Below are 27,931 nucleotides of genomic sequence, written 5' to 3' on the forward strand. Positions count from 1 at the left end.
GTCAGTTAAGCGTCTGACTTCAGCTCAGGTCATGATCTCGCGGTCTGTGAGTTCGAGCCCCGCATCGGGCTCTGTGCTGACAGCTCAAAGCCTGGAGCCTGCTTCGGATTCTGTGTCTCCCTCTCTCTCTGACCCTCTTCCATTCATGCTCTGTCTCTCTCTGTCTCAAAAATAAATAAACATTAAAAAAAATTTTTTTTTTAAAAAAAGAAAGAAAAACGTTTAAAAATCTAAAAAAAAACAAAATACCTAACATAGCTCTGCTTCCCACAAGGGTAAGACTGGACTTGCTCTTCAGCCAAAAAACTATATATAACAAACTACACGAGGCAACTGTTTTCAGGCACAGGAGTACGGGCAGCACCGCGATCCCAGAGAGAACGGAATATACAAAGGCGAGCACTGGGGTCACCGGCATTCTACCCAGGGCCACCTTCTGGCACAAAGCAGGACAACGAATTCTAAACAGAGCAGCAGTTTAAGTGGAGGAGGCAGAGAGGCACAGTTTTGAGCTGTGTTTGTGGCTGGGGCGTGCAGGGCAGGGTAACTGGCAAGAGAGGGCTACAGAGAGAGGTGCCCCAAAAACCACATGGGAATTCACCATGGTCAAGGTGGGCCGCACAGAGAACGAGACCCTGCAAGCCGCTGCTGAGGGGCGGTGTGGTGCTGACCAGAATCAAAAAGATCTACCAGTAATTTAGCTGCCTGTGAGAACAAATTCGGACGCCCTTACGTAGGGGGTCTATACATAAAATGGGATATAATTCAATCATAAAAAGGAAGCAGACCCTATCACACTCTACAGTATGGATGGACCTCGAAGACATTATGATACGTGAAACATGCCCATCACACACACACACAAAAGACAAATAAATACTCTATGATTTTACTTATATGAGGTCTCTACAGTAGTCAATTCATCGAAACAGAAAATAGAATGGTGATTGCTGGAGCGACTGGGGGAGGGAGAAGTGGAGGACTGTTTAATGGTTCTAGAGTTTCAGTGCAGCAAGATGAAAAACGTCTGGAGATCTGTCGTACAACAGTGTGAACAGGCTTGTGTTAGTCTGCCTAGGCTCTCATAACAAAAGACCCCAGACGGTGTAGCTTAAACGACAGAAATTTATTTGCTCACAGTTCCGGACACAGGAAGTCCAAGATTATGGTGCCTGCAGAGTTGGTGAGAACTACCCCCCGGGGGGGGGGGGGGGGTGGGCAGCATTGTCCTTCTTACACTGGTCTCACATGGCCTTTCCTCAGTGCACATGTGCAAGAGAGCTAGCAGGTAAGCTTTCTGGTGGCTCTTCTCATAAGGATGCCAATTCTCTCAGATCAGGGCCCCACCATGATGACCACATTTCACTTTAATTACTTCCTTAAAGACCCCATCACGAAAGAAAGAATAAAGCCACGCTGGAGATTAAGGTTTCAGCATAGGACTCTGGGGGTGGAAGGGGACACAAATACTAAGTCTGTAACATTGAACATTTTGACACTCCTGAACCGCACCCTTAAAAATGGTTAAGATGCTTGGGGCGCCTGGGTGGCTCAGTCGGTTAAGAGTCCGATTTCGGCTCAGGTCATGATCTCCCAGTCCGTGGGTTCGAGCCCCGCATTGGGCTCTGTGCTGACAGCTCAGAGCCTGGAGCCTGTTTCAGATTCTGTGTCTCCCTCTTTCTCTGACCCTCCCTGTTCATGCTCTCTCTCTCTCTCTGTCTCAAAAATAAATAAATGTTGGGGCGCCTGGGTGGCTCAGTCGGTTAAGCATCTGACTTCAGCTCAGGTCACGATCTCACGGTCCGTGAGTTCAAGCCCCGCGTCGGGCTCTGGGCTGATGGCTCAGAGCCTGGAGCTTGCTTCCGATTCTGTGTCTCCCTCTCTCTCTGCCCCTCCCCCGTTCATGCTGTGTCTCTCTCTGTCTCAAAAATAAATAAACATTAAAAATATAAATAAATAAATAAATAAATAAATGTTAAAAAAAAATTTTTTTTTAAATGGTTAAGATGGTTGAAGACGAAGAAGAAAGAGGAGGAGAAGGTGGCCGTGGCAGCAACATAAGAACAGGGCCTCTTGAGGAAATGACTAATTCTAGGGTCAGGGCACAGAAAATCCAAGATAAGCCTGGAGCATCTTTTAGTGCTAGAAAAGGAGGAGGTACTCAAAAACTAAAACCAAAAAAAAAAAAAAAAAAAAAAGGCAAGATGAGGTCATGTCAGAAGGACACGGGAACCAACCTGACAGTGCTCCCGATGGCCAAAAATGAAACAATTAGGGCAAGAAAATGAATAAACCGTATGGGATTATAACTCAGAGAAAGAAAAAACAGCTATGAATTCATACTCACTGATTTTTTATCTGCATGTATCTTTAATTAAAACTGTATATACTTAAAGCATATATATGTGGAACTTTTGATATAAACATTGTGAAATGACTGCCGCGAATGAATTTACACATCCAACACTTCCAATAGTTACCATTCGTGTGGGAGGGCGGGGGGTGGTGAGAACACTTGAAATCTACTCTCTCAGCAAATTTCAAGTATACATTTTTTTATTTCATTTCATTTTATTACTTTTTGTAAGTAGGCTCCACACTGTACATGGGGCTTGAACTCACGACCTCCAGATCAAGAGTCACATGCCCTACTGACTGAGCCAGCCAGGCATCCCCCGAGTATATGTTTTTATTTTTATTCATTTATTTTTTTAATAATTTTTTTCATGTTTATTTTTTTTATTTTGAGAGAGAGAGACACACAGCAAGAGCAGGGGAGGGGCAAACAGGGAGGGAGAGAGAATTCCAAGCAGGCTCCCTACTGCCAGCACAGAGCCCAATGCGGGGCTAGAACCCACGAACTGTGAGATCATGTCCTGAGCCGAAATCAGGAGCCAGACACTTACCTGACTGAGCCACCCAGGCACCCCTATGTTATTTTCTTAATAGCTTATATTTTTTTAATTTTTAAAAATTTTTAATGTTTATTTATTTTTGAGAGACAGAGAAACAGAGGGGGAGGGGCAGAGAGAGAGGGAGACACAGAATCTGATCCAGGCTCCAGGTTCCGAGCAGTCAGCAGAGAGCCTGACTCGGGGCTCGAACTCACAGACCGTAAGATCGTGACCTGAGCCGAAGTTGGACACTTAACCGACTGAGCCACCCAGGTGTCCCTGTTTTTTTTAATTTTTTTAATGTTTATTTACTTATTTTGAGAAGGAGAGGGAGAGAAGGAGGGGCAGAGAAAGAGGGAAAAAGAATCCAAAGCAGGCTCCACACTGTCAGCTCAAAGCCCGATGAAGGGCTCCATCTCACGGTTCGTGAGATCATGGCCTGAGCAGAAATTAAGAGCCAGAGGTTTAACCAACTGAACCGCCCAGGTGCCCCTTTAATAGCTTTATTGATGTATAAATAACATACATGCATGCACCAGTGAAAACATCACCACCCTCTAGGAAATAAACATATTCATCACCCCTAAAAGTTTACTTGTGCACTCTGTACTACTCCTCTGCCCCTCCCATTCACCTTTCTCTAGGCATCCACTGATCTGCCTTTTTTATAAAAACAAAGTTTATTTATTTATTTTAAGAAAGAGAGAGAGAGAGAAAGAGATTCCCAAGCAGGCTCTACACCATCAGCACAAAGCCCAATACAGGGCTCAAACTCACAAACCGTAAGATCATGACTTGAGCTGAAATCCAGAGTCGGGTGCTTAACTGACTGCACCACCCAGGCACCTACTAATCTGCCTTTTACCACTGTAGATTAGTTTGCATCTTTCCCAAGTTGTGAATGAAAGGAGACTCATCCGTGTTTGTAGTATATATCAATAATTCATTGCTTTTTATTGCTGAATATATTCCACTATACAGACAGACCAGTTTGTTTATATGTACAATAGGTCTCCAGAACTTAATCATCTTATAACTGAAAATTCATACCCTTTGATCAATAATGTCTCCCCTTTTCCCGCATTCACTAGCCTCTGCTAATGACCATTCTACTCTGTTGCGATGAACTCGACATTTTTTTTTTTTAGATTCCACAATAGTGATATGAGAAATTTCTTTCTGGTCTGGATTATTTCACATAGATAATATCCTCTAGTTTCATCTGTGTTGTTGCAAATGGCAGGATTTCTTTTTTTAAGGCTGAATAATTTTGTATATCATACACACACACACATACACACACACATACGTTTGTAAAACTTTGGTTTGTGAGGATAATTTGTTCCAGAAATATGCTTGTAATCCAAAGCACTTGTATATCAAAGAGAATTTCCCCATAAGAAATCATGGAAACTCAGATGATTCCATTCCACAACCCAAAAAATATTCATATAAAAATGATTACAATCCTGTAATAGAATACAAAATAATAAAGAACATACAAAATATAAAAAAAAATAAACAAATTAACCTGAACTTACCTTTGAAAACCTTCGTGGCTGGTGAGAAGGAGACAAGAGAGCGGAGGGTTATTGTGTAGGACAACTTTAACTATCACTAATGGAATCACTGTTATCTATTGGCTCAATGGAATCTTTCTTTTTGTGCCTCTGTAACAAGGAATCTATCCAATAACACTTGCTTTTGCCTCCTTTTGAGGATTTCGGGGAAATGTGATGCTGCATTGTCGTTAAACAGATACATCGCTCGCACTACTCCAGCTTTATTTGGGTGGTGCTTTTCTACACAATTTTGCACTGTTTCCCACATTTGACACATCTCCCTAATCTCATTTGAAGTGAGGGATTCCTTCCGCCTTTCCCTCCTCCTCCTCTGCTGACAAGATGCAGACATAGACTTCTTTACAAAATCTTCCAATTTTGGCCACTCACATACCTCGTTCATACTTCCCGATAATTCCCTTAACTTCCACCGTAATCATCTCCTTTTTCTTACCGCCTTTATTTCCAACCTTTTTCTGCATGGGGGCCACTGTATATGCTTGCATGGGTGTTGACTACAGGGCAGTATGAATAAACTCTTGTCATGTACTGTATTTAATGTAACTGACAATAAGGCAGCGGAGGAAAGGGTCTATATGTGCAGGCAGCCTGACCTAGAAAAAGCAAAGCGTTCCTAAACTTACTCTTGGTATGGAAAACTAAAGGACTGTCCATAGGTGCTTTGAAGTGACAAAAAATACACTAGTGTTCAGTTATGGGCACCTTCCACGTGCTGAAAAATCACTGAAAAACACCTTGGCCTGAAACTGAGCATCTGAGCACGGGACACCATCACCCATAATCCCACAGCAAGAGAGAGAGAGAAGAACCATTGGCTCAGTTGTAATCATATGACATTGCTCGTTCATCAAGTTAAAATTTATTAGAAATGTTTGCTCATCTTGCAGAACACTTGCAGAACAAGTGACTCACAATCCAAGGTTATACTGTATATCACATTTTCTCTACCCACAGATACTAAGGCTGTTCCGTATTATGATTACTATGACAGTGCACTGTGACAGTGCAGATACCTCTTTAAAATAGTGATTTTAGGGGCGCCTGGGTGGCTCAGTCGGTTAAGCGGCCGACTTCAGCTCAGGTCACGATCTTGCGGTCCGTGAGTTCGAGCCCCGCATCGGGCTCTGGGCTGATGGCTCAGAGCCTGGAGCCTGCTTGGGATTCTGTGTGTGTGTCTCTCTCTCTGCCCCTCCCCCGTTCATGCTCTGTCTCTCTCTGTCTCAAAAATAAATAAAACGTTAAAAAAAATTTTTTTTAATAAAATAAAATAGTGATTTTACTTCCTTTGGATATATACTCGGAAGTGGGATTGCTGGATCATGTGGTAGTTCCATTTTTAATGTTTTGAGGGGTCTCCATACTGTTTTTGGTAGTGGCTGTACCAATTTATATCCTCATTCATTTTGTTGATTGTCTCCTCTGCTGGGCAAAAACGACCTAATCTGATCTAGCCTCCCTTGTTTATTTTTGCTTTTGTTGCCTGTGCTTTTAGTGCACATTCCAAAAAAACATTGTCAAGGCCAACGTCAAGGACATTTCCCTGACGTTTTCTACCAGGAGTTTTACAGTTTCAGGTCTTCCTTTCAAATTTTGTTTTAATATTTGTTTTTGAGAGAGAGACAGAACTAGAGAGCGAGTGGGGTAGGGGCAGAGAGAGAGGGAGACACAGAATCCGAAGCAGGCTCCAGGCTCCGAGCTGTCAGCACAGAACCCAACACGGGGCTCGAATTCACGAACCGTGCGATCATGACCTGAGCTGAAGTCTGAAGCTTCACTGACTGAGCCACTCAGGCACCCCTTTCAGGTCTTACCTTTTAAGTCTTCAATTTATTTCAGTTGCTTTTATATATGGTATTAAAAAAGGGTACAATGTCATTCTTTGGCATGTGGATATAGTTTTCCCAACATCACTTATTTAAGGGCCCATCCTTTCCCAATTGTTTATTCTTGATGCCTTTGTCAGAAATTAGTTGATTGTATATATGTGGGTGATGGAACTGTTCTTCCTACCTTTTTTGTGTGGTTATTCTCAAGTGTTTTTGCCCCACTGTGTTGCTGATGCTTTCCTAAGTGGCCTCCTAGAATCTTTCAGAGATATTTTCATTAGTGATAACCGTCTAATTGTTCTTCTTTGGAGGGGGAAGGGAGGGGACAGAGACTGGGGTCTGTCTCCTAATCTGCCATCATGGTGATATCACTCCTCTGAATCCACACTAATTAAAATACATGATTGAATAAATAAATAAATGAGGAAGAAGTTATAAATCTTTCATACAGAGATTACACATAATATATGCAGGCATCTCCCATCATAATGTTCAACTTAATTCTCTTCCTCTTAAGTGTTGGAAAGACTTAGTGACTCACTTCCAAAGAATAACATACGGGTAGTGGAATACAGTAACTTTCCATTGGAGAAACCTGGCAAACACAACATTTATCATATAAAAAGGGTTAATCATGTAAACCACCAGTAATAAGTCTTGTTGCTATCATGTACCCCCAATATGATGCAATGAAAAAGCTACTTTAATTACTGTGGTACATTGTACCAAAACCCATAGTTACAGTCTAAAGATTAAAAAAAAAAAAAAAAATCAGGTAACTTCAAATTGAGAAGTACTAAGTATTTGAGTAGTACCCTTTAAATATATCAACATTACGAAAAAGAAATACTGAGAAACTGCCACAGACCAGAGAAAACTAAGGAAATATAAAACCTAAATGCATGGGCACCTGGGTGGCTCAGTCAGCTAAGTGACCAACTCTTGATTTCAGCTCAGGTCATGATCTCACGGGTCGCGAGATCAAGCCTCACGTTAGGCTCCCCATCAGGCATGGAGCCTACTTACAATTCTCTCTTTCCCTTTCTCTCTGCCCCTACCCCACTGCACGTACATGCACAGGAGCTCTCTCTCTCTCTTAAAAAAAAACAAAAACACCTGGGAGCGCCTAGGTGGCTCAGTCGGTTGAGTTTCCGACTTCGGCTCAGGTCACGATCTCACAGTTGAGGAGTTTGAGCCCCGTGTCGGGCTCTGTGCTGACAGCTCGGAGCCTGGAGCCTGCTTGGGATTCTGTGTGTGTGTCTCTCTCTCTCTGCCCCTCCCCCGCTCATGCTCTGTCTCTCTCTGTCTCAAAAATAAAAATTAAAGAAAAAAAAAAAAAACCACCTAAATGCCAGGGGATATCCTGGATTAGATCCTGAAACAGAAAAAGGGCATTAATAAAAAAACTGGTGACATTCAAAGTTAGTCAATAATAGAGCAGTTATTATTACTTAGTTTTGACAAAAGTACAATTACTTAAAACGTTAACATTGGAAGAAATGGAGTGAAGGGTATGAAAAAAATGCTATGTACCACCTTTGAAACTTTTCTATAAATATGACTTTATTTCCAAATAAAAATTTCACTTAAGGGAGACAACATAACTCGACTCCCTATAATGCAATATATTTAATTTCCAGCATACAGTAAAAGAGTATTACAACGCAAAGAAATAAGGAAACGTGGGTCACAGCCCAGAGAAAAGTAAAAAACTAGAAAAGAAATTTAAGATGACATGGGTGTTGGAATTAGCAAAGACTTTAATAGCCATATAAATATGCTCAAAGGCAAGAGGAAAATATAGTCCCAGTGAATAAAAAGATGAAGAACCTTAGTGGGGAAATAGAAACTGTAAAAAAGAGCCAAGTAAAATTCTAAGTCAGAAAAGAATAATATCCATAATTTTAAAAAACTAAAATTAAAAAACCCAACTGAATGGGATTAACAGCACACTGAAGAGGACAGAAGAAAAGGTCAGTGGGATGTGAAGACAGATGGCTAGAAATTACCCCAATATAAAGAAAACAATATATAAATAAACAGAGCCTCAGTGACCTGTGGGACGACATCAATGCCTGTACGTGAAGTCCCAGAAATACAGGAGAAAATAGTGGAGCAGAAAAAGAACTTGAAGAATTAATGATCGAATATTTCCCAAACTTAGTGCGAAATGGACAGATAGGAGAAATTCAACGAACCCCAATCAGGATAAATACAAGGAAAATCACACCTAAGGACATCATAACAAAACTGCTGAAAGCCAGATAAAAAGCAAATACTGCAAGCAGAGAGAGAAAAACAACGTATTAACAAAGAGGAACAATGACATGAAAGGTAGCTGAATTCTCATCAGAAACCAAGAAGGAGAAAGACAACGGAATGCCATTTTTAAATGATTCTATTCTATTCTATTCTATTCTATTCTATTCTATTCTATTCTATTCTATTCTATTCTGAGAGAGCACACACAAGAAGATCAGGGGCAGAGAGAGAGAGAGAGGGTAGAAGGTCGAAAGAGGGCTCTGCGCTGACAGCAGCGAGCCCGATAGGAGACCATGACCTGAGCCAAAGTCAGACACTCAACCTACGAAGCCACCCAGGACCCCTGCCATTTTTTCAAAGGTAAGATAATAATACCGTGGGTACAGCCACAATGGAAAACAATACGGACGTTGCTCAGAAAATTAAAACTAGAACTACCATATGATCCAGCAATTCCACTTCTGGGTGTGTAGCTTAAGGAAATTCAATCACAATGTCAAAGAGGTATCTACACCCCCTTGTTCACTGCAGCATTATTCCCAATAGTCCAGACATGGAAACAGCCTAGGTCCCTTCAGTGGATGAATGCACAAAGAAAATGTGGTATATAGATACAGTGGAATATTATTAAGCCATATAAATGAAGGAAACCCTGCCATTTATGACAGGACAGACCTTGAGGGCATTATGCCAAGGGAAATGTCAGAGAAAAACAAATGCTGTATGATCTCATTTATATGTATTTTTTTTAATGTTTACTTCTTTTTGAGAGACAGAGGGCGAGCAGGGGAGGGGCAGAAAGAGAAGGAGACACAGAATCCAAAGCAGGCTCCAGGCTCTGAGCTGTCAGCACAGGGCCCGATGTGGGGCTCGAACCCACGAACTGTGAGATCACGACCTGAGCCAAAGTCGGATGCTTACCCGACTGAGCCACCCAGGCGCCCCTGATCTCATTTATATGTAGAATCAAAAAAAAACAAAAAACAAAAAACAACCCCAAGTTCAGAGAAACAGAGTAGAGTGGTGGCTTCCAGGGGCTGAGGGGGGGAGAAATAAGGAGACGTTGGTCACAAGGTATAAACGTCCAGTTATGAGATGAGTAAGTTCTGGAGATGTAATGTACCACACAGTGATTACAGTTAAGAATGCTGGACTGTATACTTGAAATATGCTAAGAGTAAATGTTCAATGTTCTTAACACCAAAAAAAAAAAAGAATAAAATAAAAGTAATTAAGTGAGGTGTTGGATATAGTAACTAAACTTATTATGGTAATCATTTCACAGTATACATACATGTCAAATCATCACATTTTATACCTTAAATTTGCACAGTTATATGTCAATTATACCTGAATCAATGTGGGGTGTGAGGTGAATACTGCTACCAGTCCAGAATTCTATATCCAGCAAATACATCCATCAAGAATAAAGAAGAAAAAAAGACTTTTTAAAAAATTTAATTTCTTTCTTTATTTTTTTTAAGATTTTTTTTAATGTTAATTTATTTTTGACAGAGAGAAAGAAAGACAGAGCATGAGCAAGGGAGGGGCAGAGAGAGAGGAGACACAGAATCCGACGCAGGCTCCAGGCTCTGAGCTGTCAGCACAGAGCCCGACGCGGGGCTCGAACTCACAGACTGCAAGATCATGACCTGAGCCAAAGTCAGTCGTTCAACCGAATGAGCCACCCAGGCACCTCATTAATTTCTTTATTTTTAAGTTTATTTATTTTGAGAGAGAGAGTGCACACACTAGCAGGGGAGGGGCAGAGAGAAAGGGAGAGAGAGAATCTCAAGCAGGCCGATTTGGGACTCAATCCCAGGAACTGCAAGATCATGACCTGAGTAGAAATTAAGAGCTGGACACTGAACCAACTGAGCCACTCAGGCAACCCCAAAAAACACTTTTATATAAAGAAAATGGAACTGTTTAGCAGTCCAGCGCGACAAGAAATGCTCGAAGAAGCTCTTCATACTTAAAAGCAACGTCACGAGTGGGGCGCCTGGGTGGCGCAGTCGGTTAAGCGTCCGACTTCAGCCAGGTCACGATCTCGCGGTCCGTGAGTTCGAGCCCCGCGTCAGGCTCTGGGCTGATGGCTCGGAGCCTGGAGCCTGTTTCCGATTCTGTGTCTCCCTCTCTCTGCCCCTCCCCCGTTCATGCTCTGTCTCTCTCTGTCCCAAAAATAAATAAAAAACGTTGAGAAAAAAAAAAAATTTAAAAAAAAAAAAAAAAAAGCAACGTCACGAGATGAAAACTTAGACCTACAAGACTGAAGAACAGAAATGGTAAATATATAGGTGCATATAAAAGATGGTGTTCTTTTTTCCCCTGAATTTCTTTAAAGGAAAGAAGAAACAAAGGGAAATAAAACATGTAAGACAGACTGTAAACAAATAGCAAAATGATAGACCTAAAGCCAACCACATCAATAAGTGAATTCATCATAAATGGACTAAACACATCAAATAAATGGCAGAGGTTGTAACACAAGGAGAAAAAAAAGCAAAAAACAAACAAAAAAACACAACTATATGCTGTGTATAACACATGCACTTTAGATATGATGACACAAACAGGTCGAAGGAAAGTACAGAAAAAGATACATGCAAACAGTAAACAAAAGAAACCTGAAGCGGTAACCACCCTGTAATCAAGATTTAGATTTTCGTCACCCAGGAACATTTCCTTGTGTCCCTTTCCAGTCCTGTCTAGGATTTTCAGTACAGTGTTGAATAGAAATGGTAAAATTAGACATCACCTTGCTCCTGGGTGGTTTATAAACCACTTCTGAATTTTATTTGCTGACAGTTTTTTTAGTGAATTATATAGTTAAGAGTTGTGTATTTTATTATTTATAAAACTTACCTCAACAACAAAAAAATGAAACTTTAAACAAACATTGAACTCTAATTAGTAGGCTTGCTTTATACAACAGTATGGTTTATCAGTTATGAAACTACTTTCTGCAGGGTGCCTGGGTGGCTCGGTCTGTTAGGCATCTGACCTTGGCTCAGGTCATGATCTCACAGTTCATGGGTTCAAACCTCATGTTGGGTTCTGCTGGAGCCTGGTCTCCCTCTCTCTCTTTCTCTGCCCCTCCCCTGCTCATGCGCGCCCGTGTGTGTGTGTGTGTGTGTGTGTGTGTGTGTGTGTGTGCGCGCGCGCGCGTTCTCTCTCAAAAATAAACAAACATTTAAAAAAATTTTAAACTACTTTCTGTGTTTCCTTATGCGTGAACAAAGGTGAAATATATTGAGTACGATGGGAGCCTGGTTGCTCACTCTTGGAAAGATACATTGATTTCCTGTGTCTGCTAAGGGGCATTAAAGCAGTCACCATAAGTAGCAAGAAACACATCTTGCTTTCTCAATACCATTCTCCACTAAATGGAACAAGTCTGCCTTGAAGAAACGATTGATTCTAAGGTAATTAAAACACAAGATAAACATGGAATATCTGTGTACCCAAAAGCAAAGAATTGGCTCAAACAATGATGGGACCTGTCAAAATGACAAAGGAGCCACCATAAAGAGGCTCCCACTACCAGTTCAAAATCAACCCACGCCCTCCAGCAATTTATCTGTTACCTTATCAGTGGGCTGCACATTCTGCGGCAGGAACCACACCCTCTCTTCAGAGGTCTGAATCTCTACCTTGTGGTTGGGGAAGGGAGCACTTCCTTTAAGTTTCTAAGGTACTTCCTTAACTCTTCTTCAGCCCAGAAGTAGTAGCTGCATCCTGTAGTTGCTACTTCTGTGTAATTTCTATAACTTCGAGTCCTTGTTTGCCTCCTCTTAGTAATGATTTACTAGAAAACCAGTCTACATTAATTGTTTCCTTAAAATCACTGGTGTGGTATCTGTGTTCCAATTGGATCCCAACTGATACAAGAACACATCACTTGTCTCTTAGTCCTACTGAAAAAATTCATTCCTAAATATAATCATCAGGAAACATCAGACATACCCAAAATAAGAGACACTCTACAATTTAAGTAACATGTACGTTTCAAAATTTCACGGGCAAATAAGGTAAAAATGACAACTAACCTCACTGTGTGACCCCTGCTTGGCTTCTGTGGTTGGGGAATGGGAAATAATTATAAAGCATATTTCCTGGGACAATAGATGAAATGTGAATATGGACCATGGATTAGGTAATAATATTGTATCAATGGTACAGTGTCTAATTTTGACAATTACACAGTGATAAGGTAAAAGAATGTCTTTATTCTGAGGAAATACACACTGATGTGCGTAATGGTAATAGGGAACTTTCAAATTGTTCAAAATAAACTAGTGTGGGGTGGGAGGAGACTAATAAAGCAAACGGGGCAACTTGTAAAGGACTGGCAAATCCGGGTAAAGGGAATACAAGAGTTCTAAAACAAGGGGCACCTGGCTGGCTTAGTTGGTTAAGCTTCTGACTCTTGACTTCGGCTCAGGTCATAATCCCCCGGTTCAAGTTTATGGGTTTGAGCCCCGAATAGGGCTCTGTACTGACAGTGCAGCAGAGCCTGCTTGCGATTCTCTCCCTCTCTGCCCCTCTCTCTCCCAAAAATAAATAAACACTTTAAAAAAAAAAGAATGCAAATTACCAAAACCAAAAAAATACACTGAGTCCTTGAAATATGTTAAATATTTTTAAAAGAAGTCATCAATAAAAATTCAAAACTGAAATCTAGTTCAAGATGGCAAGTCGAATACATGCATATCAGGACTGAGAAACTACCAAACGAATTTCAAAGATCCCTGAGCAAGTGCACTTGGGTAGCTCAGTCAGTTAAGCGTCCAACTCTTGGTTTCAACTCAGGTCATGATCTCACAGTTCGTGGGTTTGAGCCCCGTGTTAGGCTCTGCCCTGACAGCGTGGAGTTCAAACCTCATGGTTGGGAGAGGGTTGGGAGCCCTCTCTCTGTGCCCTTTCCCGGCTCTCTATCTCTCAAAATAAATAAACTTAAAAAAAAAAATCCCTGAGTAGATCAGAAAATTGTGAGCAGGTAGGATTTATTTGATAGTGAAACCAGAGCAACACATGTAACGCAAAACTCATAACTGAAGGAAGCTGTTGAGAGATTTTAAAAAGCCATTCCCAACCAAGCTTCCAGCTCAGATTTAACAAAAATCACACCCGGGAGAATTCTCAAAGCAACAAATTGAAGGAAGAATTCAGAATACAGTGGTCTCCCCTAACCCATGGTTTCGCTTTCTATGGCTTCAGTTACTCAAGGTCAACCACATCCTGGAAGCAAATGATCCTCTTTTGACTTATCAGCAAAAGGTCAGTAGTAATCTATCATCAAATCACAATACATATGTCATTGACCTCACTTCGTCTCATCATGTAGGCATGTTATCTCACACCATCACAAGAGGAAGGGTGAGTACAGTCGGGTAAGATATTTTGACAGGGACCACATTCATATGTTGTTATAACTGCTCTAATTTATTATTAGTTATTGTTGTTAGTGTCGTACTGTTGTTATGCCCAGAATTCGTGATCCCCAAAGACCACCAGGGAGCCGAGTCTGATGCAAAAGCAAAGAGCCTTTATTCGAGCTAGCTCGAGCTCAATCTCCTACCTGCACCAACACAGCGGTGAGATACCGGGGGGGGGGGGGGGGGGGGGGGGGGGGGGGGGGGGGGGGGAGAGCGAGTTTCAAAAGCACAAAGGTTTTATAGGGGTCTAGGGGCAGTTGGTGAGGTAATGGCTGCGGCCTCAGCCGATTGGCTGGGGAAGGGTCGGAGTCCTGTTACGCAGGTCACAGGGCATGTTTTGATCGGGAAGTTTGAACGGGTGAGCGGGAGGTTACTCAAGGGGAGGAGGCATGGTTCTGCAATTTTCCCGGAAAGGGGGCATGTCGGGGACATAGTCACTCAACGTGGAGGACACAGAACACCGGCATAGGTCCGCTCTTTCACTGTGCCTCGCTTATAAATTAAACTTTATCATAGGTATGTATGTATAAGAAAAAACACAGGCTTCAGTACTATTTGCAGTTTCTAGGGGTCTTGGAATATATCCCCCGTGGATGAGGGGTACTAGATCTTTCAAGTACCTTTCCTTCTTCTGCTTATACTACACAGGAGGTATTTTTGCACATTTGATTTTAGCACAAAACTGCTAAAGGACTGCTTTCTTTTTTTTTTTTTAATTTTTTTTTCAACGTTTTTTATTTATTTTTGGGACAGAGAGAGACAGAGTATGAACGGGGGAGGGGCAGAGAGAGAGGGAGACACAGAATCGGAAACAGGCTCCAGGCTCCGAGCCATCAGCCCAGAGCCCGACGTGGGGCTCGAACTCACGGACCGCAAGATCGTGACCCGGCCGAAGTCGGACGCTTAACCGACTGCGCCACCCAGGCGCCCCGCTAAAGGGCTGCTTTCTAAACAAACTGAGCAATTTACCTTGTATGTGGGAGGGGGGTGTGGGTGTGGGTATTACGTGCCGGGGGGTGTCCTTGTTAATGATGCGGCTACAGACAGGCAGAGCAGAAAGGCAAAAAAGAACTGCTAATTTCAGTTTTTGTCCCTGGCACAGATAGTTTCCACAATGGGCACTGAAGCATGAGAAGCAGGGAAGTAACCCAGGTTAGTTGTGAGTGGAGGGAAAGGGAAGTCTCTCCCTCCTTCTCACTCCTACAGAAGACAAGTTATTCACCCTACTCAGCTGCATTGCTGGACCTTTTGTGACTTCCAACATGCACCCTTCCCTCCCTCCAGTCCAATGCGGCCCTAGGCAATGACCAAGAGGCAAGATTTCTGAATTCACCAACAAATGAACATCAGTTCCAGAATGAAAGCTTATTGTAAAAGGGATTTTTGTCTCCCCCCCCGCCCCCCGGACCTCCCAAATCTGTAACAGTATATTGCTCAGTAAATATTTGTTGAATGAACTGATAAAAGCAATTCAATAGAAATAAATACCTAATTCTAATGGACTTGCTCAAGCAGCAATCCATACACCTAAGTATTACGCAACCATTAAAAAGTTTATTTATAAAGTTAGTGATATGGAGAAACATTTGAGGATATTAAATCTTTTTTAAAAAGGAAATGGAGAACATGTTCTCTGTATTTTCTGATTACAAATAACTTTTATTGTTAAAAAACTTGGGGGGCACCTGGGTGGCTCAGTCGGTTAAGTGGCCGACTTCCACTCAGGTCATGATCTCTCAGTCTGTGAGTTCGAGCCCCGCGTCCAGCTCTGTGCTGACAGCTCAGAGCCTGGAGCCTGCCTTGGATTCTGTGTCTCCCTCTCTCTGACCCTCCCCTGTTCATGCTCTGTCTCTCTCTGTCTCAAAAATAAATAAACGTTAAAAAAATTTTTTTTTAATTTTTTAATTTTATTTTTTTTGAGAACACACCTGAACCCAACCCACCTTGCCTGAACTGAATGCACCAATTAATAAACAAACAGAATCCTACACACTCAATGTACTGCTTGAGAGCGTGGACTCTGAAGACTATATGCATATCTAATTAATGCCTAAATTATGGGAAGTGAATACTGACACCGTAACTTAAATAGCTGCGGGACCCAGAGTAGGTTACTTAGCCTCTAGAAGCTTTAAAATTCAAGGTTACTTGTGAAGACTAAGCGAATCAGTATCCACTTCAAGCACGGACAACAGTGCCGGCACTGCAGAACTATACACGTATTAGCTTCTATTACTATTGGATTCAAAACATTGTGCTAACTCTGGCGAGGAGGATGACGAATCAAAATCCAGTCTCTATCCGCAAACATGGGAGGGGGAGGGTCACACACAAAAGCCACGTAGGAGTCACAGCGGCATGAAAACGCGCTAAAACCCGGGATGGGCAACAAGTGTGCATTTAGAAGGAGTTACTTATTCCGAAGAGAGTCGAGCCGGGACACCACCGGAGCAAACAGCATTTGAACCACGTTCTAGGAACGCGCAGGACCTCCCCGAGCACGAATAAGACAGACACGAGGGAAACCACAGAGGATCTTGGCAAAGGCACAAAGACTAACATTGACCTGCTCTTTCCCCAGGACACCAGAAACGTGGGACAGGTTGGAGAACAGAACTGGTTACAGAATGCTCATCACGCAAAGGGCCACGAGACCGCAAAATGCCAAGAGATCTCTTGGCGAACTGAACTGGTTGCGGTGTTCCACGCAAAACGCCACGACACCGGGATGACACGGTTAACAAAAACAGTATCGGTAACAACAGACCCCAAGGTACTAAGCTGTAGAAAGGAAATAAAGAACAAAGGTGTCGTGAAGAATGCCAGGACTACCACGACCCAGTCGCTGTCCACTGTCTTCTAGGCGCCGGGCTTGGAGACAACGCGACTCGGGGCCGGCAGACGGCGAAACAGCGCCTCCCGTAGGCGGCAAGCGAGCTGGGGAAGCGCGGAGAGGAAGAAACCTGCGGTGAGAACTACAGCTCCCACTGAGGCCTGGCCGACAGCCCCCTCCCCATATTTCCGCTTCCGCCGCCCGCTCTTACGTACGGTCCGCTTGGGGACCTACCGGGGAGCGGGCCTGGCGCGTGACCGCGCGTGACCGCGCGTGACCCCGCGTGACCGCGCGTGACTCCGCGAGCCGAGAGGCCGGGAGGCGGGATTCTGGGGCCCCATTGGTAGAAAGGCGACCCGAAAAGGTGGAACCCAACTTGAAAATCTCTATGGGGATTGGAGTTGATAAGACAAGGGCGGAGCTAAATGCCCGGATCCTGGCCAATCAGAGTCTGGGATCCGCCGGGAGACCGGGAAGGGGAAAGGGGCGAAATGGTTCTGTGGTCACATGCCGCGGGGTCTAGTGGGAGGAGCAGTTGCCCAGAGGATGCCTGGTGCTTCCTGTTTCCGGTTCCCGGAGTGGTGCACAGCGAGGCGTCTTGGGGAACGCTGGCCTTTGACAAGAGTTGTGGGTCGGGGGTCTGCGGCTGGCCCCTTGCTGGCCCTGTCTCCCAGCCCCAGGCAGGTATTCAGCCGGGGATTCTGCGCCTTGGCTACTCCCTTTGCCCGTGACACGTGAGTATGAGGGGCGTGGAGGAGGAGAGGAGCTGGAGAGCGCTCACACCTCGGCGTCCGTGACAGGGGCTGGGATCCCGAAGTCAGCTTTGGCCAAGGTTCTAGCCCAAAATGCAGCTAAGGAGCCCTAGGGCAGCGTGGAGGCGCAGGCGCAGGCGTGAGGGCAGGGAGTTACGAGTCCCGAAGGGAGCGAGGGAGAAAAGACCTACCCAGACCCGAGAGGGAATTGACGGGTATTGGAAAGCAGAGAAAGGAAGGACCCTAGGTATGGAGTCGTTTGAGGGATTACTGGCTACCTGTGGAAGGAATTTTTGGCCTGCATCGAGAAGGAAGTCAAAGTGGCATCATTTGGAGAGGATACGGCCCTAAGCGATTGGAAAGTCAGGAGACGAAGACGGAACGAGAATTTCTAGAACCCTGGAAGAAGTTTGAAGGGGATGCGTGTGTGATACGGAGAAGCTCATGGAGGGCTTATCTAGTGTTTCGCTTTGTAGGGAGCTTCCGCTCTTGGGACACAGAGCTACTTCTCTAAGGCTTTGCAGCGTTGGGCCTTTTAGCTAATTAGGTTCGCTCTTCCAACGGTGTAGGCTGCTGGAGACAGGCGATAAGGGCTGCTACCTCGGGAGTGAGCCAGAGAACAGAAAGTAGAAATTCCACTGAAAAGTGGAAAATGCTCATGGCTAGTCTTGAGGGGTGGGAAAGAGTGGGACAGAGCCCCAGCGATGTGAACTGCTTCCCAATTCCTGCCTCTGTCATTGGAACATCCCATTAAAGAGATTTTTTTTTTTTTTTTTTTTTTTGCATTACCGAAATAGATCTGTCCCAGAACAGGACAATTGAAGGGGATTTTTCAAAATCTTAAAAGTCCTACTCTTTATTTCCAAAGTCTCTAGACAAACTATGGCGCCTCAAGAATCTAATTGTAGCACATTCAAAGGGAACTACGCAGCCCTTGGATTTTATACTCTTCCTAACAAACTTTGGCCCCTCTGTACTTTCCAGAAAATTGCCAGCAAGTAGCTTTGTGCCATGAATCCTCCAGGTTGTCCCACTAATTTCATACATGTTTAATACTTGTACAGCCTAGGGCAAATCATTTAACCTCTGTAAGCATCAGTTTCCTCATCTGTAAAATGAGAGAAATCATACCTGCTCTTCTGGGTTGTGAAGATTGCCAAAATATAATCTAGATTAAAAACACGTAGAGCATTTGCCACTGAATCAAAAGAAGCAGTTCAAACATACAGATAAACCTTACACAGAAAAGAGAATAATGTAAGTTTGACATCCTAACTTCTTAAACCAATAAGCAAATGAAAGAGAGTTCAACTCAACTATTGCAGACCTTAGGGTGTTTAACCCTTCATCCTATTCTTTGTTCTAATTTGGGAAAAGAAATCATTAACTGTTAACAAATAAGGAACTGATTCTGAGGCCAAAGGACACAGCCTTCTGTGTGAGCATCCCTCCAGAAAACTGGTCCTGGGGGAAAAAAAAAAAATCTCAAAAGTCCAGAATGTTGAAATTTTAAGTTAGATCCTGAGACCATATACGGAAAATGGCATGTTCAATCAGTCCCATGAAAAGAGTCTCTTATTAATAGTTTTTTTTTTTTAAGAACTCAGCTGGTCACATAGTGTGCTGAGCAATGAATTTAGGGAAGGCAGGAGTCTGAGGTTTGAGTTCTTTATTCCAACCTCTGAACTGTGTGAGGAGTCACTTCCCCCTGCTTTGTCAGAAAGAAAGCAGAGCTTTGGCTGCCGACTCAGATCCCCAGAAAACTAATGTGAAAGGAGGTAACATGAACGTGTGGTCCAGTGTAGACCGTGAGCTCTGGAGTTAGACTTTTCTGGTCCATCCACTAGCTGTGCCTCAGCTTTTTCATCTGTAAAATAAAGACAACAATTGTATTCACTGCGTAGAGTTTTTGTAGGGACTAATTAGTTAATGCATGATAAGTGCCTTTAACAGTAGAAGGCAGGCACTCTATTAAGTTTCCTATTGGTGCTTTAAATGTGTATGGGGCCTCAGACTTTATGGCTGGTGATAATTATTCTATAGAAACATTTTATTAATATTACTACAGTGAATTGATGTTGGAAATAGTACAGAGTCAGAGAGACAAGACAACTTCGCCAGCATTTGTTGTTGCCCTAGTGGAACGTGGAGAACACAAGGCCAGATGTAAGTTGGTTTAGGGGAGCAGAGAAAATTCAGGGCTCAGAGCTTCCATTTTCCTGTTTTTAAACTTCTTAGTACCCATTAAATCCTGCCTAGCGTATTAACCAAAGTTCAGACTTGTGGTATGGAAGCATGCTGTTATACGTGAGGAAAGTTTGGAAGAATTCAATCTTTGTACCATAACAGTGAGAGTTATGAAATTAACAAGCAGCAGTGGCCTGAATGATCATCAGCTAAGAATGGATACCAGAGTGAAGTCTTCTGCAGGGGTAAATCAGAATGTCCTTGGGTGTGGGGATGGATTAGAGAAAAGGCGTCTGGGAAACGGAGCCATGTGTTTCCATTCCTAGAACAGTACAAGGAACAGGTGAATTGGAAAGTGACTTAGTGATTCCCAAGAATTGCCAGCAATTTGGAGGATACAAAGACAACTGTCCTGGACATTTAGAAACTCTTGGGATTTGTGACATGTAGAGCCTGAGGTGGGTTTTGGAAGATTTCTTCAAACCACTCTGTCTCTGACCTCATGAATTTTCTTCTTCCTATAGTTTGACCAAATATTTTTTCAGACCTGAGACATCAAAGTAGATAAATGTCAAGGTTTAGGTGCTGTGGCTGTGTTTATCTCCATTCATCATTCTTAGGGCAAATATGAACGAAGACTGGTGGATGCTCCTGACTACTGATAGGAGAAGTTAGGGCCCAAAGTGTTCGAGTCTCTTTCTTTGTTTTACATCTTTCTCAATAACTTTCAACTGGACTTTATCAAGTGTTAAGTGAAAATTTGAGTGTTCTCTTAGGGTGGGTCACAGGGTGAAGCAGGTTTGTTATTTGTTTTTGTTTTTGTTTTTTTTAATTTTTGTTTATTTTGAGAGAGAGAGAGCAAAAATCCCAAGCGGGCTCCGTATTCAATGCAGAGCCCGACGTGAGGGTTCCATCTCATGACCGCAAGATCATGACCTGAGCCGATAGCAAGAGTTGAGCCCAGCTGAGCCACCCAGATGCCCCTGAAGCAGCTTTTATGAACTGTATTAAAGTATTAAACTTTAAATATGAGATACCGCGATGTAACTTTTCACAAAAGCGTAAAGAAGCAAGGATGTCTCCACCCAAGTTGTCATAATTAAGTAATTCCTTTTTGTTCTTTCCTTTCCAACTTTTCACACCCCCAGAGTTTGTTGTGAAGGACTCACCTGTGAATGACACAGAAAGCTACATGTCTGTATGAGTTTCCTATTACAGGTGCTCTTGGCACAAAGATATTAAGATGTACTATTTGTTGCATGTGCCAGAGAATCTTGGACATTCTGAAGAATCCCACTACCATTCCTTGGTGTCGGCTAGGTATTTCCTAGGCCATTGGTTGGTCCTTCTGACAGTTTCTAGGATGGAAAATACGCCTTTCTCCGTAGAGCTGAGGAGTTGGTAAATCGCCTCGGAAATTGAGACATTCCTGTTGTAGGGCACACCTATGCCGAAATCATCAGCAACGATCCGTAGACACTGACTCTTCACCAAGGCCAGTGCCGTCCTCTTTGCTGAGCACACAGTGTGCCCCTTTCCTGAAGGCACCCAGGCAGGACAGGAGGTGAGCAACGGTGTCAGGCAAGAGAGTCTGCTAGGAAAAGACTTGCAAAATAAGTTTTAAAAAGAAAAAAAACCTAGAGATTAAGAATCCAATTCTGAACATTAAAGGACAGGAAAAAATAATGGGTGAAAGCCAAAAGCTTGAAGCAGACACGAGAAAATGAACCCCAACTTCCTGGTAAGGAGGAAGACTGACTAGCGTAAAATAAGTGACGGACGGGAGATAAAACGGTAAAAACAAAAACACATTCACTTATTGCACGTTGCTGTGTTTTATCTCTCTCTCCCTTCTTTCCTGATCCTACCCCGCTTCCTCAACACACACACCCCGTCTCCCAAAAGGATGTTCCCCTTCTGCAGCTGCTGGAGGACTGGACTGCTCCTGCCACTGCTCCTGGCTGTGGCAGTAAGAGAATCCTGGCAGACAGAAGAAAAAACCTGTGACCTGGTGGGAGACAAGGGTAGAGAGTCAGAGACAGAGTTGGCTCTACTGAAGAGGCTGCAACCACTGTATAACAAAAGGTAAAGGGTCTTTTCCTCCACTTACTGATGTTATTCTCATATTACTACTCTGTACAGAGGGAATACGTGTATAAGAACCTCCTCTGGGAGACGGTTCTAACTTGAACTTCAGTAGTATTGGTCTTATTTGGCCATGATAGCTTGCCTTTTTTTTTTTTTTTTTTTTTTTTTTTTTATGATATAGAGCAAATTCTCAGCCCAGTTTTTACTAGCAATGTGGAGTTCTCTTATGCAGAAGGGTAGCTATTTCCGAGACTGGATCCAAGAGACCAACTTGTAGGAATTAAAAAGCATTATTTGATACCTCCATTTAGTGGGACTTTAGAAGAATGAGATGAACATTGAGGCCTACACACATCATCTTAACTGTTAGGAATCTTCAGGTATATAAATCTGGAAATGATCTTCAAGGGACAAGGGATACTTCCTGTGAACACAGATCCTTATTCGCAGGGAAATAGCAACTAACACTTCAGCATAATCTAGAACAGGTGTTCTAGAATATCTAGGTGTCTTGAGTGTTGTGTCTTAATCAGTCATCATCAACAATTAGGATTGTCTCATGATTCAGTAAATATGATTCACTCTTACGTGGATATCTCATGATTCATGGATATCTCATGATGCGACGAATGTTATTCACTATTACGTTTAGTTGTGACATCAAATAAATAAATGGATCACACTTTCGGGGGACGGGTGTTAAAGGAAGAGAGGCCGCTTGTCCTAAGGCTGATAGCCAGTAACTCTCCTCTTCCTTCTTTCTCCACGCTTCTCCTTGCAGCTTTGAGAGCACTGTGGGCCAGGGCCCAGATACATATATCTACATGTTCAGGGTGTGCCGAGAAGCTGGCAACCGTACCTCTGGGGCAGGCCTGGTGCAGATCAACAAAAGTAACGGCAAGGAGACAGTGGTAGGGAGACTCAACGAGACCCACATCTTCAATGGAAGTAAGAGTCTCCCTGTTGATTGATTGATCCCAAGTCAATCCCTCTGACAGTCCTGTATACGTCAGCCTTTCTCAGTGTCTTTGGAGCATCCTACGGCATGTGGGCTTCAGCTCACCTGAGACTGTAAACCACAGGATACCTAGTTCCCCAGCTCCTCTGGAGCCATGGCTCAGGACCTCTGTGTGCTTGTTTTAAAGTTAATGAAAAGCTTCGGCAGAAAGAAGAATCTAGCTGGGATTCTGTAGCTTAATGCATTTTTCATGCTAGTCATGAAAATACCAACCGTGACCATTTCGCATTGAAATAGTCCAACTCTGCCAGTTAAATTTTAAGAGATTAAGTTAAGCTTTTTTGCAAACCAGTCTACAAAAACTTCCCCACCAACTTGTGGTGTGGTGGTTATGTTTCTCATAAGTCCTAAAATCATTATTGCCGAAAGGACTCTTTGAGCACCTGTAGTCTGATTCCCTCCTTTAAGTGGATGACTGTATTTTCCAGTGCAGGCATTGGCTCCTATCAGTAATATAATAAAACGACATCGAGAGTTTAGGGCTCGGGGTTGTAAGACTGGGTTTTTGACCCAGCTTATGTTTACTTGTCCTGTGACTTGGAAGAATCGTTTCATCTTACTGTGTTTTTTGTATGTAAAATTGGAAGCGGAATCTTTTGCCTTGTTCACCTGGTAAACCAAAGGATATTTTGCAAAAGCAATTTGAATGTGGTAAACATTAAAGAAGAAATGGCAGCGTGTCCAGGTGGCTCCGTCAGTTCAGTGTCCGACTCTTGATTTCGGGTCAGGACATGATCTCACAGTTCATGAATTCGAGCCCGGCATAGGGGTCTGCTCTGACGGTGCCGACCCTGCTTGGGATTCTCTCTGTCTGCCCCTCCGTGCCTTGCGCTCTCTTTCTCTCTCAAAATAAATAAATAAGCTTTAAAAAATAAAAACGGGGGGACCTGGGTGGCTCAGCAGGTTAATCATCCGACTTCAGCTCAGGTCATGATCTCACAGGCTCTGGGTTGGTAACTCAGAGCCTGGAGCCTGCTTTAGTGTCTGTGTCTCCCTGTCTCTCTGTCCCTCCCCTGCTTGTGGGCATGCACGCTCTCAAAAATGAGTAAACATTGAAAAAAAATAAAGAATAAATGGCTCCCAATCTTAAAAATCATCCACTTTGAGGGGTGCCTGGGTGACTCAGTCGGTTAAGTGTCCAACTTCTGCTCAGGTCATGGTCTCGCCATTTAGGAATTGCGACCCCCACATCGGGCTCTGTGCTGAAGCTCAGACCCTGGAGCCTGCTTCAGAGTCTGTGTCTCCCTCTCTCTCTGCCCTTACCCTGCTCGCTCTCGCGCGCGCTCTCTCTCTCTCTCTCTCTCTCAAAAATAAATAAACATTAAAATTTTTTTCAGTCATCCACTTTGAATTTATCTGTGGCTAATTTTAAATCGTAGGCATTTCCCTGCCAGCTAGTAATTTTTTGGAACCTCTTCTTTCGATGTTAGCAGGTGTTCCGAAAATGTGAATCATTGTCACAGTGTGGGTCATAATTGTTTTTTCACTATCAATTGCCTGCCTTTTATTGTGGAAAATTAAGATTATCATATGAATATCTGGATCTCAGTTGTCTTAAGGGAACACAAAGCTGTTACAAAGAAGCCAGTTTTAGCTTGGTATTTGGTATACAGAGCCCATACTGATAAGGATTATTTGAATTAAAACCAGTTTCATTGAACTTCTCAATTCCTTTCTACCATAGTACCTAGGCCTGCCTCTGCTTTCCCCCCACCCCAAAGCTCCATTTTCCTTGTCTCTCTCAGGTAATTGGATCATGCTGACCTATAAAGGGGGTGATGAATACGACAGACACTGTGGCATGGAGCAGCGTCGTGCAGTGGTGATGATCTCCTGCAATCGACACACCCTAGCGGTGAGGCGTCCTGGGGCACACGGGCCTAGAGAGCACATGCAAGGACTGACCCGAGGTGGGAGAGTCTCCAGAGGGGACGAGATAACACTGGGATGGATCAGAAGTCTGGTGTCGCCCTGCATCACAGACACCTTGTCTTCCATCATATGTGGAAAATAGGTTATTGAACCAAGAGAAAGCAACTGTTTTTTTTGGCTTGTGGGTTTTTTTCTTTTTTTAATAAGAGCCCAAAGGAAACCGTTCACCACATAACTGTTGTGTTCTGGCCTTTCGTCATCAGGACAATTTTAACCCTGTGTCTGAGGAGCGAGGCAAAGTCCAAGATTGTTTCTACCTCTTCGAGATGGACAGCAGCCTGGCCTGTGCCCCGGAGATCTCCCGCCTCAGTGTGGGTTCTATCTTACTAGTCACGTGAGTGCTTTTTCCTCTATCAGTCCAAACAGTCCTTTTTTTTTCTCCTCTCAACTCAATTCCTTGGTGCTATTTAGATACAAATTGTGTTGGGGGGCGGGGGGGGGGGGGGGGGGGGCGGGGAGCTTCGCATGAAAATCCTCTTTAAACTCTGACTATGCAAATTTTTTTCAAAACGAGAGGTAATGTTTCACACCTAATAAGTGTTTGCATTTGGAGGTGCTTTTTATCCCCCTACAGGAGGACCGGACTCTTCTTAAATCTATCCCATTAGACTATTAGAACTTTGGGAGAAATGGAACTGTAGATCTGTAACTATTCTTGGCTTTAGGTGAGAGTCATACACGAGGGTCTTGTTTTTTCTGAGCCTTTTGCTTTTAGACAATGTTAATTGGCTTTTTAAAGCAGCTAACCCTCCCCCCCCCCCCTTTTTTTCCCCATTTTTACAGAATACAGCCTAGGAAACAGCTAGTGAATACAAAGATCATCTTTATTATTGAAGTTTTACTCTTCCTTGGTCTTTAAGCAGAGAGGTCTTTATTCCTCAACAGGTTTGCATCACTGGTCGCAGTCTACGTCATCGGGGGGTTCCTATACCAGCGACTGGTGGTGGGAGCCAAGGGAATGGAGCAGTTTCCTCACCTCGCCTTCTGGCAAGATCTTGGCAACCTGGTAGCAGTAAGTAACAGGACTGCTGGCTGAGTCTGTAGCCTGCATACAAGATTGAGTCACCAGCCATCTCGGTTTACCCACACTGAGGGATCTCTCGAGACATAGGACTTTGGGTGCTAAAACTACAAAAGCCCCAGCAAACCCAGTACAAAGTACCTGCTGGCCCTAGCACAAAGCAGTAAGTAGCATAGCATCTTAGTGTCTGGCCTTTGCCAAAGACGTGGCTGGGAGAACAACACCGTTGCTTAGATTTAGGCATCTGAGAAAGCTTTGCAGGGGCCTAGATGGCGAGATGAGACGTGATTAGAATTTTTCTCCGGTTGGCCCCAAATTCAATTCAGGCTGATGCTTAGAGCATCTAGGTTTTCTCATCATCCGTGAAGAAACCTAGTTCTTGCCACATTCTTAGCCCATGGGTACATTTTGCCTCACCCTAAAGTTGGTTATTCCAAATTATCATTTCCTTCCTTTGCTTCTCTCTCTACAGGATGGTTGTGACTTTGTGTGCCGTTCTAAACCCCGAAATGTGCCTGCTGCGTATCGTGGTGTGGGGGATGATCAGCTGGGGGAAGAGTCAGAAGAAAGGGATGATCATTTATTACCAATGTGATTGCACTTTAAATGCCCAGCTGCTTCTTCAGTCCCCCAAACCAAAGCATACTCAGCCAGATTTCTTAAGCAGCGTCCACTCCAGTCTCTCATCCCACCCTTAATATTGCTCTTGCTTTCCAGTTTGCTTTTGATTTGCATTCTCTTCTCACTAGCAGAAATACCTTTCCTTTTTCCCCGATTGTTTTTCTTCTAGAGAGGTACAGTTACAGGACAGAGATAAAATGATAGGGCCTGTGCAAAAGAGGCTATTACACTATCTCTTGGTGTCAGAAGGTACAAATAGGATAGTCCTAGTGAGCAAAAAAGCGTGGCAGGCTCCCTGACCTTTTTAAACACATTTTCACAAGTTTTTGAGACACTGGATTTAATTTAAAAAAAAAGAAAAAAAGGCAAGAAACATTATTTATACAAGGTTTGATTGCTTTCATGCCGTTACTCTGCACCCTACAATGGTCTCCATGAGAATCTGGATGTGATCTCTTGCTGCTTGGAACTACTCTACAGTGATCATTTGGTTGCAATCCAAGTATTGCCATTTGGTCTGAGCCCGGAGATGTTGCAGACTTCTCCCACCTCTGGGATTAGGATGGGGAAGAGGATTCACTTCCCACTTAGAGGATTATAAAATACCATCCCAGCAGTTGTTGGCATTGGAGTGACCTTTTAGCTGGAACTGGGCCCTGGATTGTGGGTTCATGGTCATTAGTCCCCATGTGGCTGGAAGTCTAGTCTGTTGCAAAGGGAAAGTGAATCAGACCCCGTGTGCTACAGGGGTTCCAGAAAAGGAAGTCTGTTTACCTGTAGTGGGACGTCCTCAGTGGCTTTCTTCTCCCACTTGCAGTAAAAGCTGGTAGATCTTTTCTTCTAAGATGTTTCCCTCTACTGGTATTTCTAAGTATGTTGCACTTTCTTCGCAGGCATGTCGACCTTCCCCCACCCAACCCTACCCCCCAAAATCTTCTGGAAAGGGAATGAAAGCAGAGGTGGGACATCTAGGGCTCTGCCATCCTGTGCTCTGGGTGTGGAATGCTGCCGCGCTTGTCCCTTCTGGCTCAGGGAAGGACCTTCTTGCCCACAGCAGTTCTGTGGGGGGAGGTTTGGAATCCTCTGATGCTTCCACTTTCTTGTTTAGGCCATGTGCCCACAAGCCTGGCCGATCTTTCTGTGATAGTGAACTTGGGCCAGTGAAGAGTAACATGGCTCCACTGGACACAAGAGGACGGAGTCAACAGGCAGGGGCCTTTTATAGCCTTTAGGGAAGAAAATGAAATTATTTCATCTTTGGACTTTTAAATACTTTTGGAATGATTTTTTTTCTTCTTTCTAAAACAGGGAAAATAATGTTATAAAAACATCTTTTTTGTTATTTGTTTGCATCCCTCCCCCACACCTGGTGTTTTAAAAATGCAAAAAAAAAAAAACAACAGGAAACTACATTCTTTTGTACAAAAACACTTAAAAGATTAAAAAAACAAACAAACAACTTGCCCTAGTCTTTTG

General features: G+C 43.4%; 1 protein-coding gene across 6 annotated transcripts; it reads left to right on the forward strand.

The window, feature by feature from the left end:
• Nucleotides 1-17,371: 17,371 nt before the first annotated feature.
• On the forward strand, nucleotides 17,372-27,914 carry M6PR (mannose-6-phosphate receptor, cation dependent). 6 transcript variants are annotated; one of them, XM_058743758.1, is made up of 8 exons: nucleotides 17,378-17,570; nucleotides 21,214-21,339; nucleotides 21,681-21,860; nucleotides 22,645-22,811; nucleotides 24,627-24,736; nucleotides 25,017-25,147; nucleotides 25,699-25,825; nucleotides 26,307-27,914. In XM_058743758.1, the coding sequence occupies exons 1-8, from the start codon at nucleotides 17,383-17,385 to the stop codon at nucleotides 26,427-26,429; spliced, it is 1,152 nt and encodes a 383-aa protein (XP_058599741.1). In that variant the 5' UTR covers nucleotides 17,378-17,382; the 3' UTR covers nucleotides 26,430-27,914. The 6 variants fall into 6 exon arrangements, with proteins under 6 accessions (XP_058599743.1, XP_058599741.1, XP_058599742.1 ...); XM_058743760.1 differs by lacking the exon at nucleotides 21,214-21,339 and having other exon boundaries at nucleotides 17,372-17,516; XM_058743759.1 differs by lacking the exon at nucleotides 21,214-21,339.
• The last annotated feature ends 17 nt before the right edge of the window (nucleotides 27,915-27,931 follow it).

The sequence above is a fragment of the Neofelis nebulosa genome, chromosome 8, assembly GCF_028018385.1.
Source record: "Neofelis nebulosa isolate mNeoNeb1 chromosome 8, mNeoNeb1.pri, whole genome shotgun sequence".
Taxonomy (NCBI): Eukaryota; Metazoa; Chordata; class Mammalia; order Carnivora; family Felidae; genus Neofelis; species Neofelis nebulosa.